The 11,883-nt window shown below is 46.7% G+C and overlaps 1 protein-coding gene and 1 long non-coding RNA gene across 2 annotated transcripts in view; one reads left to right on the top strand and one right to left on the bottom strand.

The window, feature by feature from the left end:
* Nucleotides 1–6,850, bottom strand: LOC121598863 (exportin-4-like). The gene is made up of 5 exons (XM_041926209.1): nt 6,099–6,850; nt 4,659–5,632; nt 3,072–4,590; nt 2,141–2,521; nt 1–2,050 (listed from the first exon to the last, which is right to left on the bottom strand). Exons 1-5 carry the CDS (start codon nt 6,147–6,149, stop codon nt 1,577–1,579), a joined length of 3,399 nt encoding a protein of 1,132 aa, XP_041782143.1. The 5' UTR covers nt 6,150–6,850; the 3' UTR covers nt 1–1,576.
* Nucleotides 6,851–7,370: 520 nt separating this feature from the next.
* The window catches only part of LOC121600435, a 37,422-nt gene continuing 32,909 nt past the window's right edge, over nt 7,371–11,883 (top strand). The window contains exons 1-2 of the long non-coding RNA XR_006005825.1: nt 7,371–7,457; nt 7,543–7,708. This is a non-coding gene — a long non-coding RNA (uncharacterized LOC121600435). The remainder of the gene's footprint in view (nt 7,458–7,542; nt 7,709–11,883) is intronic.

The following is an 11,883-nucleotide window of genomic DNA, read 5'->3' as shown; positions in this document are numbered from 1 at the left end:
TGAACGGGAAAAATGAAACACTTCTATTCTGAAACGTTTCTCCTTGGCTTTGGGGCGGGCTCTTAAGGAGGAGATTGTTTGCTTTTCACCGTGGAAAACAGGGTACACACACGCGCGTGCCACAGTCCTCATTTACGGCTACATATAAATATCTACAATCGCGCCGAAGAAGACACCAAAACTGGCTATGGCCAGTAACCGCGGCACGATCCTTAGTCAGAACGTGGAACTCTAACGTGTTGGTGATGTTGTACTACACTGCTGTTTTTGGCGCTCTTCTCATCAAAGCGCGATAAATATTTCAAATACAGGAACAGGAAGGAAAAATTGCGGAAGGAAAGGTTTCCGAAAAAGGGGGTGCGCGCTGGATTTTGCTTATTTTGTTTTTTCTTCTGTGAATGTTTTTAAACTTTCTAACACTAATCTATCGTTGCACCGTGTTACACGTCACGTCACTGTGTGCTCTTGCTCTCTCTCTTTCTCTCTATCTATGTATATATCTCTTCGTAAACCCTTTCCATAGGGTGATGATGCCTATCCACTGTGTGCGTCGTGCGTCGTATTGCAGAAAAAACGTGCAGATATCGTTCGAACTACATATGCTCTACATGCTATCTAAAATAAACCGGAAAGAAACGGGTAGTAGTAGTAGTAGTAGGTGTGCAAATACACGGTGCAATTTCGTATCCTTTTTTCCGGCTTGTAAACATTACCATATCACACACACACACACCAACGCTCCGTTTTTGTGTAGACATTTCGCCCATCGTTTGGAAAGTGATCCGCGTTTCAACGCCGAATCCGTCCCTCAAACATTCAATAAGTTACCCAATCTTTATGTTTGCATGTGTGTTTGAGAGTTTTGTAATGCAGCTCAATATCCTTCGCTGCCTCAAGAGTCCTTCCCGTGTGTGCACAGTCCCAGTACAATTAGAGTAAGCCCCTAGCTATATCCTTTGTTTTCTTTGTTTCTTTAGTTAAGTATTGTGTGTTCCACTATCTATTAATTTGTATATATATAGATATCGTTCGTGCCGATTCGAATCGAATCCTTTTTGTCATTTCATCGCCAATCTCATCCCGCCGTGGGACGGGAGTACAAACGTTGCTTACTTTTCAATAATCGCGCATAGCTAAAAGTTCTCCATCCTCTCCCCTCCTTTGCGTCGTTCTATTTTTTATCCCCTAACGATATAGAAGCCAGATGCGAGAGACGCTTCTCCAGACCTTTGCCTAACGTTCACATACAAAGACGAAAGGAACTGTACAGTGGTGAGCCAAAAAAACAAGCAAAACTCGTTTCAACTCAAGCGCATTTTCTAATTTTAGTTGTTTATATCGAAAACTCTCATACATTTAAAAGAGAAAGTACGAAACATTGAAACGGAAAACTCGAACAGCACACAAACATGAAGGGGTCGGCCTAACACTGGCTATCATCCCTAACATTCGATTTTCCCCCCCGTCAGTAGGATTGGTGTTCCATTTTCCATTTGCGACGCGCGTCGTTTATCGTTTGTAATCGTGTTCCCTTTTCCTTCCCCCATTCTCTCTGTTCTCACCACCCAGTTCCATTCTACTTCTTGTACATAAGACTCACCAGCGAGACGAACCGATCGTACCAGTCGACGAACCGCAGCTTCATTAGCCGCACGTTCGCAAACTCGATCTGGTTCAGGCGCGCCAAGCTTTCGCCGATCATCTCCTTCGCCTTGTCCGTGCTGCTGTCCACGTGCTCCTGCAGGAAGCTCTGCACCATGTCCTTGAACGTGTGCGGAAAGCAGCAGATCACGGTGTACATCGCCTTGTACCAGTCGCTCGTATTGTTCCAGTCGATCTTCTGCCCGATCGTCATGTCGAGCATCAGCTTGAGGAAGGACTGGAGCAGCTGGGTCACGAGCGCGTCCGGGTTCTGGTGCAGCCGGACGACCTGCGCGAACGCTTCGATAAACTCGACGCACTTCAGCTCGACCTCGGACGTGAACGAGGTGAGCCCGAGCTCGACCGAGGCGACGAGCTGCTTCAGGAAGTCGGGATGCAGTGCGGGCACCTGGGGAAGAGGGATTGAAAATACAATTGAAAAAAACCTCCCGCTTTCAAGGCGCATATTTCATTTTCTTTTTTTTTGCAATTTTCATACCACATATGGCTTGGAGTCGACGAAGGACGTGATCGTGATGTAGTACTGATAGCACAGCTCCGGGTAGCGTATCAGATCGGCCGTTATTAGCGGCACAATGTTCGTCAGCCCGTAGATGCAGACGTCCGACGCCTGGTTGATCGTTTCCGGATCGTTGCCGACGCGGCTAGCACTCAGCCCGTGGATCAGCTTCAGGATGAGGATCAAATCTTGCGGATCGCGCTCGTTGTTGGTGGGATCGAGCGAAATCCGATTGCTGTTGTTCTTCACGTACACCCCGATCACGTCCATGCTGTACTGGTGGAGGGCAGCGCGCACCTCCTTCACCTCCGCCGACCGTTCCAGCTCGTTCAGCAGCTCCAGCACAAGCTCCACAATCACCTGGGAGGGAAAGAAACGAACCCGTTAGTAACAATGAAAGAAAATTCAAATGAAAAAATTATAAAATTTAAAAGAGGAGGAAATTTTATTTTAGTGTTAGTGTTTTTTCTTGTTTTTTTTTTATCTAACTAGTGATGGGAAATATGAAGTTTTCGTCTGAATTGATTCCGGCTAGCTCCAAAATTCCTAGGTCAATTCTGATTCCAGAGCCAATTTTGATTCCAGAGGCGGAATCAGCCCAAATGTTTACTCGGATCGGTTCCGGAAGCAGCTCCAAATACGTCTTCGGAATCGACTCCGGAATCGGATTCGATTCCAGCATAGGAATCAGATTCGATTCTAGCATCGGAATCGTCTCCGGAATCGGAATCGATTCCAGCATCGGAATCGGCGTCGGAATTACCCTACCCTATAGCGTAAAGTGCATTTGAGAGAGTTGGTGAGAATAATGCTCCCAAAACATGACAATGTGACGAGCATTACATTTTCATAGCCAAGAGTAAGCGACTTCAATTAAAAAAAGTGTAATAATAATAAAAACCATGCTCACCGTATCGTTCCTGTACACCGACATGAACGTGCTGAGCTGCTTGCAGATCGGCTGCACCTCCTGGTAAAGGATCAGGATTAGATTGTCGTACGCACCCTCCACGCAGCCGATCGTTTCCTCCAGCACCTCGATCACCTTCTGCTTGAACTGTTCGCTCTGGTGCAGGTGGGCGTGCTGCTGGAACGTCGCCTGCAGCAGCCCGAACTTCTCCTTCGTCCCCTGCACGATGCGCATAATGTACTCGGTGCGCACCTCTTCGCCCTCCACGCTGCCGCCGATCGTGACGAAGCCGCGCAGCAGCTTGCGCTTCACCGTCAGCGGCAGCTCGAAGCTCTTCAGGTCGCAGATCGAGCGGAAGTACTCGGAGTTGAAGATGGTTTGCGCGCGGTACCGGTTGCGCTGCAGCGCCAGCAGCAGCTCGATCGTTTCCTCCATCACGGCCGGCTCCGCCCGCAGGTGCTGCGCGTTCAGGCAGATCTTGTTCAGCAGGTAGTTAATTACCCACAGCGCCCCGGCCGTCCCGACGCCGAACGCGTTCGCAAAGATGTGGGTGGCGGTCGGCTCGTACGCGGACATTACGTACGTGCCGCACCAGTGGCGCAGGAACCACATGGTGGTGGCGCTCAGCTCGGGGCTCAGGAACTGGTACATCCGCACCTCGATGGCGGTCTTTTCTAGCTCGCACAGCCGAAAGCCGGCCGCCATTAGCCGTATCACCGGGTCGGTGTTCGATTCCGCGTTCGCTATCTCCTGAATGTCCTGGTGGGGGGAGGCGAGCAGCTTCAAGCTGTTCGACACGTCCGTCGCACCCGACTCTACCTGCTGCTTGCTGAGCACCAGTATCGGCTCCGGTATCATCGGCGTCTCGCCGACCGATTCCATCGCTATCACGTGCCCGCTGATCAGCAGCAGCCAGTGAATGTCCTCGAACAGATTCTCCAGGCTCATCCCGTCCGAGAGCGACAGCGTCTTGGACGCGTGCAGCATGTGCAGATGGGTGCCGAGCTTGCGCGTTCGATCCTCCAGCAGCTTCGCCAGCAGGCCGAGCGCGTGCTGCAGTATCTGGCGGCCGAAAAATCCCATCACAGTGAGCTGCTCCCGGAACCGCTCCCGGTCCGACTCCTCCAGCTCGGTAATTTCGTTGTCCCCGTCGCCCTCGCGCCCGCCCGCACCCCGGATGCCCTGCGGGGGTGCCAGATGGCACTGGACGTACTTTTCGAACATCTGCGTGATGTAGGGCAGCATCGGTTCGGTCGGATAGTTGCGCTTGTCGTCGAAGAAGGACAGCCAGATGCCGAGCATGTTGCTGAGCGCATCGATGTAGCACGCCTCGTCCGGTGCGACCGATTCTTCCGCCGCCGACTGCTCGAAAAACTTCATCGTCAGCGTGAAGCACTGCTGCATGGACGCGTCGAACAGCGAGTTTGGCAGCATCTTCAGCATGTCGGTCGGAAGGAACTGGAACAGCTTGCGCAGGATCAGCGAGAAGCTGTACGCTTCCTTGTCTTTGATTTCGATGCTGTTTAATGGGAAGGAAAGGAAAGTATGATGATAATTGGGATTCTTCCTCCCCGGCTTCACACTTACTTTGTCATCAGCGAGAGAAAGTGCGTCAGGTAGTTCGCCAGGTAGGACATGCTTTCGTCAATGTTTTCCGATATGATCGGACCGCGCAGCGTCGACAGCTGCAGGATGCAGGTCAGCGCCTTCGGCTGCAGATCGTCGATCTCGCGCATCTTCCAGTAGGTGTGAAAGAACACCTCCAGCACCTTCGGATCGAATATGACACTCTTCCACTGGGCCTGCAGCCGTAGCGGCGGTGCGTGCAGCGCCTTCGTCACCGTTTCCGACGTATCGATAATGCTCTTCGAAAGCGAATGCCGGACGCGCACGTTCCGCAGATTGGGCAGCAGGAAGCCCCACGTCAGCACGGTTTCCATCACCGTCAGCAGCTGCTTGAAGAAGTACATCTGCAGGCTGTTGGACGTATCGAACGCGTTCACAATCTCCACCATCGCCTGCAGCGTCATGCAGAACGTTTTGAGCAGGTCGGAGTCTTCGAACTGCTTTTTCGCCTTAAAGTGCTCGAGCGTGTTCAGCCCGGTATCGTCCGACCGGACGATGTTGCAGTACTCCTCCAGGATGGCGAGCATGATGCTGCAGCTCAGTATCTGCTGCTTCAGCTCGCCCGACGTGAGCATCTTTTTCGTCTCCTCCAAAATTTGACCCCGCTCCGCGCCGTGATCCTCCAGGCTGGCGCGCTTGATCATGATGGCCACCACCTGGAGCAGCTTGTCGCGGATAAACACCGGCACGTCGCGCTGTATGACGTAGCTGAGCAGGTACTGGCGCAGCGAGGCCCGGTCCTGCTCGGCGATGAACTTCCACTCGCCGACGACCGCCTTCTTCAGCACGTCGGCCGCCTCGAACAGCACCAGATCGACGGACGATTTTTCCAGTATCGCCTGGCAGAGCGCGTACGGCGTTTTCGTCCTCCGGAAGGTGGTGAAAATGTGCTCCGACTCCTGCCGCTGCTGGTTGGTGATGGAATTCGGCGGTGCCTAATAAAAGGGGAGAGAGCGTGTGTGTGTGTGTGAGAGAGAGAGAGAGAGAGAGAGAGAGAGAGAAGAGGTGAGAGAGATGAATCAGAAACAAAACAGTTAAATTATTACTACGCACGACTCGCTGCTGCTGCTGCTGCTCCACGCCACTGTGGGCGGAAGGAGGAGGCCACCACACACAGCGCGAAAACAATCGCAGGACGAAAAGAGACGCAATCAAAACAAAGAAAGTGTTTTCCTTTTGCGCAAAAAAGGGAAAAGGGGGAAGGGATAGCAAAACAACCCCATATCGATTTTCCTTGCGCCGAGCAGCGGCAGCAGACCAAACGATACACGCACCGCGCACGCATTCCAAGGTCCCTCGGGTGTTCCTTTGTTTTCCTTGCCCCTTTCCACCACCACCACCACCACCACCACCAGAAGCAACCCTGAGAAAAAAGGGGAGTGCTACTTCGATTAGCCTTACCATGATGATGTGGGCCGCCGTTTCGAGATTCTTCAGATATGTTTCGTCCATCGTTGCAGTGATTTTTCGCTTCGCATCAAGATATGGGCGAGGATTTCCCCTGTACCACGACGGGCTGGCTGGTTGTGTGTGCTCTGTCTATGCGTCGCTGTGTGTGTGTGTTTTTCTCTACTCCTCCCGCGATGCGTTTGGCTCGGCTAATGGGCTGGTTGCTTCGTCTTCTACCCTGACCGACGGCGACACTTTTCCTGTGCCACCGACACAGTGGCAACAAACACACTTTTTCAACACACGGCTGCCGTGGTGTGACCTTTCCCGCGACATAAACAACCACGGTTGTGCTGCGGTCGCTGCTCACGACTCGACCGATTCTTCGGTCTTCGGTTCCTCGGACGTTCGGACGACAAAGAAGCGACGACCCTGCCTGCCTGCCTGTCTGGCTACTCCGTACGGTGCGCCTTCGTCGTCGTGGTCGTGGTCGTGCTACGCACACCCGAAAATGCGCGACTGTTGCTTCTGCCCGCCGTTTGGCTGCGCTCGCCTTCTCTCTCAACTGCCCTGCGGGACTGTGCGCCGTGGGGTTTTCGCTTGACGTTGATGCAGCTTTTTCACCAGCCACGGGGGTGCGTTTTCACATAGCAAATGTTTATGGGTTTCTCACTGCTTCGTCACGGAATTTGCACGGTACCGGCAGGTGTTGATTTTTGTGCCTGCCGTGCTGGGAGGGCGAGCTGGACGAAAAGCGGTGAGACCATCGGTATTTCTGTTGCAATTTCTTCTACATCAGCCGTTTGACGTTTGGGCACAACTATTGATAAAACAACAGCGCAAGTGTGCATGGTGTGGCTTTTCATTTGGTATTTAGATTATAATTTTGATTTTTTAAAAATAATTTTAAGTCTTTAACATGAAAAAAATATATTTATTTCACCCTCATTTCATCAAACTCTTGTAATCAAGAGGTTGTGTTGACGAAACGGTCCTGTCAACTGTCAACTCGCAATGATCCAGCCTTGCGTATCTGGCCTCATGTAAACGGCATAAGGTAAATAGATACACATTTTTGCAAGTTCAAATAGCACAGTTTATAAAATGTGTAATTCTTCCAACAATTTTATCAAGAAACGGTTTTAGTTAACAGAAATAACACCACATTTAGCTTTAATTAATGAATTTGAATTGTGGAAAACAGCCCAGACCGTTTGAAACACACCTTTTTCTTGTGTATATATGACACTTGGTTTGCGAGCGTATCCAAACTGTCAAAAGACCGCAGAGCAACACAACTGGCGGTTGAAAAACAGATGCCTCCTTCTGTAGTGTTTATAGTAGTTCCATTTGCTAAGAAAGGATTATTCGGTAGTTTTAGTGTTTTTTTATGCAATCTCATGAGCTAATATTATATTTGTTCTATTCCGCCTATTCTATTCGTTGCTAACTTTAGTTGGAATCGTGTCTCTGTTCGGTTGTGTGTTACCATCTCTTCGACAACAAGTGCTGACATCGAAGTAGGTTTTGGAACATGAAGAGCTGAAGTAAGTGTGTGCCTGTAGTGGATACGTATTTCTCCTCTATTTCGAAGATAATTTTGAAGCTTAAGAACTAAAATGGTAAGTGTTATTTGTACATTTTAATTTGAATTGTATCGAAAAGAATAATTTGTAGCCGGAACCACACGGATGTCTAGTTTGAAACTTATTTGTCTTTGGCTAGTAGGTGCAGCTAGTTTGTGGGATATTGCAGTTGCCCATAGAAAGCTGTTGCATAACAATCATTCTGAAAAAGCGGCGCGGAAAGATGGCCGGAGTATTCAGTGATTATATACAATGACAATACAACTATACAACTTACAATAACCGGATAGTCAGTCCTTGCTACGGGGGGACGGTCCATGTAAGGCTTGTACCTGTTATTAATTCGTACGAGTTGACGACTGTACCATGGGACGTAGGACCCCATTTTGCTATCATTAATGTGGTTTAAAACTGTCGGGATGATTCGCGCATGGCGAATACTGCTTTGTTTTATATCCTTACTGACTGAATGACTCCATCTCAATCGGAAGCAGTTCCGGAAGATCGGTACAATGTGTACCGACGAAGCTTGGTACCGGAGACCCAGAGATCGGACATCGCTACGTTCGTAAACGGTTCGAAATCGTGGGTAAGTTTCTGAGAGCTCATCACTAAAGGATCAAGGGCTAAAGGATGCAAACCAGTACTGATTCCCAGTACATCTTTTTCTAGAGATCAGAGTCTTTTGCAATTCAACTAATTCACTCTCTGTGCTGACTAGTGATATACTCTTTTCGGATTAATAATAGTGTCTTACGATTTTGGAACATGATTTCACGTACTATTGTGATAAAATCCCAAAAGATGAGTTCATAACATGGATTGAGTAAGGAAGAGACTCTTATAAATTCTTCGTACTGAGTAGTATCCATACATTCACTTGCAGGAATCAACTCGCTCATTCACTATTACTCAGTGTGCTCATCTTTAAGGCCGGGCTACATTGATCGTACTCTGTAGTGTAATTTTGATTTTCACTAGCGCATCTGGCGGCGGCTGGTAGAAGTTTTTTTTGGTCCTCGAGAGAATGGTCGTGCCGGATCTCAAAATTAAGTCAAAATGAAGTGTTTTTTCATCGTTGTTTGATGCGAAAATGGCTGAAATACTTGCACAATATGTTTATCTATAAATTAGAAACATTTTCCAGTCCAGTTAAAGTAAAAAAATGGAAAAATAACATATTTTCTGGAGCGGCTCCAAATTGTTTGGCAAAATGCTTCGGTCAGCCGCCGCCAGGTGTGCTAGTGAAAATCAAAATTACACCAGAGAGTACGATCAATGTAGCCCGGCCTTTATTCTGCACCACGCCATCCAAAAATTGATCGGATTAGTCCATCGATGTATTCCTCTTTATCTTATACTTAGATTCGCAAAATGAGCCACAACATAGAGAAAAATACACTACCTTCATACATCGAAACTGGAACAAACGAGGAATATCAAGGCACAACTTTAAAAATCCTTTCTTTCCATCTAAAAAAAACGCACAAGAAACAACACAATGATATTTATAGTGTTTCTACAATGTTTTTATTATGTTCACGCTCATATGCTTTTGTGTTTGCAAATGCAGCTATACCGAGTTGAGTTGCGGTTCGACTGTGCAACATTCCACGAACGATTGCTGTAACAACGTTCACAACTCTTCCACAACACTGATATGCCTTCCTGCATACGCTAATTATGCTGTTTCGATGCTGTTCTCCCATCTGACACAGTTGCATAAACTTTCATCTTATCGTTCGGTCGATCCTGAAACCCGTAATCAAACATCCTCTCCCCCCGCAAACCAGAACCGAATTTAATCGGGTAGGACTTTTCCATCTATTCAGTGAGTTGTTTTGTTTTATAAAATGTATTTTTTTGTTTTATTTTTATTTTTATTTTTATTTTTATTTAAACATTTTTACTAACGAGAAGCATGCTCTTGCTGCCCCTTCCTTCCAACTATCCTATTCGTTTACGCTAGAGGATTCCTTCCTGACTGCTTACCGCACTCTAGTAATTCAATGACTATTTCACAAACTTAATTTTGGATTAGCGCGGGAGGCTTTTATAAGAAGGTGGGTTGGGACACGCACGGTGCAGCTAAAAATACATACAATTTACAACTCTGCCGCGAGTTCGAGTTCTTCTGGCCTAGCAAATACTGGAGGATTGGCATGTCCTGGCAGCTCGCGGCCGCCTTCTGCCGCGTGTTCCATGTGCTCCAGTGGATTTACTACACAGGTGATGATATTGCATCGGCCCAGCACATTTTTTTTTCTTTAATTATTTTGAGAATTTTTAACAACATTTCAAAGGGCACACAAACACACAAATACACTCACACACATCACATACATTCAAACACATACATCCACACACGCACTCTCTCACAAAAAGGGGGTAGCCCGTGCCGTCACATATGAATCCTGCCGGAATATTACATTAAGGTTTTAGCGCAGTTTTTTTGTAATCATAACAGGAAAATAATGGGACAAACAAAGAAAAGAAACAAAATAAATACATGCTTACAGCGGGTGCTCTACTGGGTGTGCGTGCGTGTGTGTGTCAGCCAACTGACCAGGAGCACCGCGTCCGTCCAATCGGTCTGTCCTTTCGGCCCATCTTGGTCAAGGGATATATATAGGTGGTAAATATTAAACTCAGTCTTTGCGTATTTGCGCGGGTAACGTAAAGGGCTTGTTTTTTTTTCTTTTTCTAGGAAGGATCTTTTGCGTAACGATTGGCCGGGCATGCGCTAAATGCCTTCAATTAAGGGAAAAGAGGGGGACCAAAGGGGTTGTTTGGTGCGAATGCAGCTCGATCTAAGGATATTTCACCAATGGGGTCCGGATACACTTTCCTACATCGTTTGCGATTCACTCTTTCGCTCGCGTAATACGCGTCTGTACACATTTCTAAAGCCCCCAATCCCCTTAGGTAACAACAAACAAGGTTCTCTTAATCAGTCTTTTCAATAATTATCCTTACAATTGGTACGCTTTTAATGGTTCTTAACGTTATCGTTCTTTTGCTGTATCCCTTTTGCCACCGTTGGGTTTGATTTCTGGTGTCCCTACTAACATCTACTAACATACTGAGCAGCAGTACGCTTAATAATACGCATTCAACATGAAGTTCTGCGTCTATAGTTGAATGCTTTTTTATATATGTATAGTTTATATGGCATTGTTTTTATATGTTTCAGTTTTTTCGAATTTTTTTGTTTCTTTGCTGTTTTTTTTTCATTTCCTTCTTCTCTTCTCTTCTCTTTATCAACAAGTCAATGCTACGGTAACATCAAAGCCTTTTTGTTTTTTTTTTGTTTTTACTACTTCTCTACCACATTCTTAACGATGAGGAAACCACCAACATGCTGTGTATTATACACTTTATCTTTTTTGATTGCTACTTTTTATTTGTCTATTTCTACGTATACTATTACTACTTGCTCTACTTTTACTACCATTACTACTACTACTACTACTACTACTACTTGTGTTACATGCCTTAAATAGTTTGATTTGCTTGTTTATATGTTTTCTTGCTTTGTTCACTAGGGCATCGCAACGGTAAAAAAAAGAAAAATATATGGCTTCATCCTGGTAAAGCAGTGTAAAAACGTGTAAACTTATCTGTTTCTTGTTTTCTTTTCCGATTCGCAATGTGTAACTAATTTCTCGTGTCTACATCTTGACTTACACTCGTACGGTAACTAGCTAATAGGAAAACTCATATGATGAAGAACATTTCCACGTAACGTAACGTACTTTCTTCACCCGCTTTAGCTTCCCATCTCGATCTCGGTTGTGATGAGCGGATGCCAAAGCCGGAGACGTACGGAAACGACATAAACATAAAATGCAGGAACCGTGTTGTTTTGTGTTTGTTTAACACTCTAACTCTCTCCTAAGCTTATAGGAATCATCATAATTATAGGCACTCAATGGTAGAATTAATCTGGGGATGGCGAGGCGACATTCCCCAAACCCCTCTGTTCTTGTCTTGTCTTGTAACGATGTTAAACTAATAACCACATAGAAGCTAATCAGTTAGCGATTGAAAGGCAACATAGATATCCGTCTATAAAGCTGTAGAAGGAGGTGTATAAGAGCTTAAAACAATGGGAAAAAACCTTACAACTAATAGTACATAATTTGGCGATACCATCCAACGCATTATTGGTTAAATTGTACAACTAAAGCAACTACTGATAAAACAATATT

Source organism: Anopheles merus, chromosome 3L, assembly GCF_017562075.2.
Source record: "Anopheles merus strain MAF chromosome 3L, AmerM5.1, whole genome shotgun sequence".
Lineage (NCBI taxonomy): Eukaryota > Metazoa > Arthropoda > Insecta > Diptera > Culicidae > Anopheles > Anopheles merus.
This window is presented reverse-complemented; position numbering and strand designations above follow the sequence as displayed.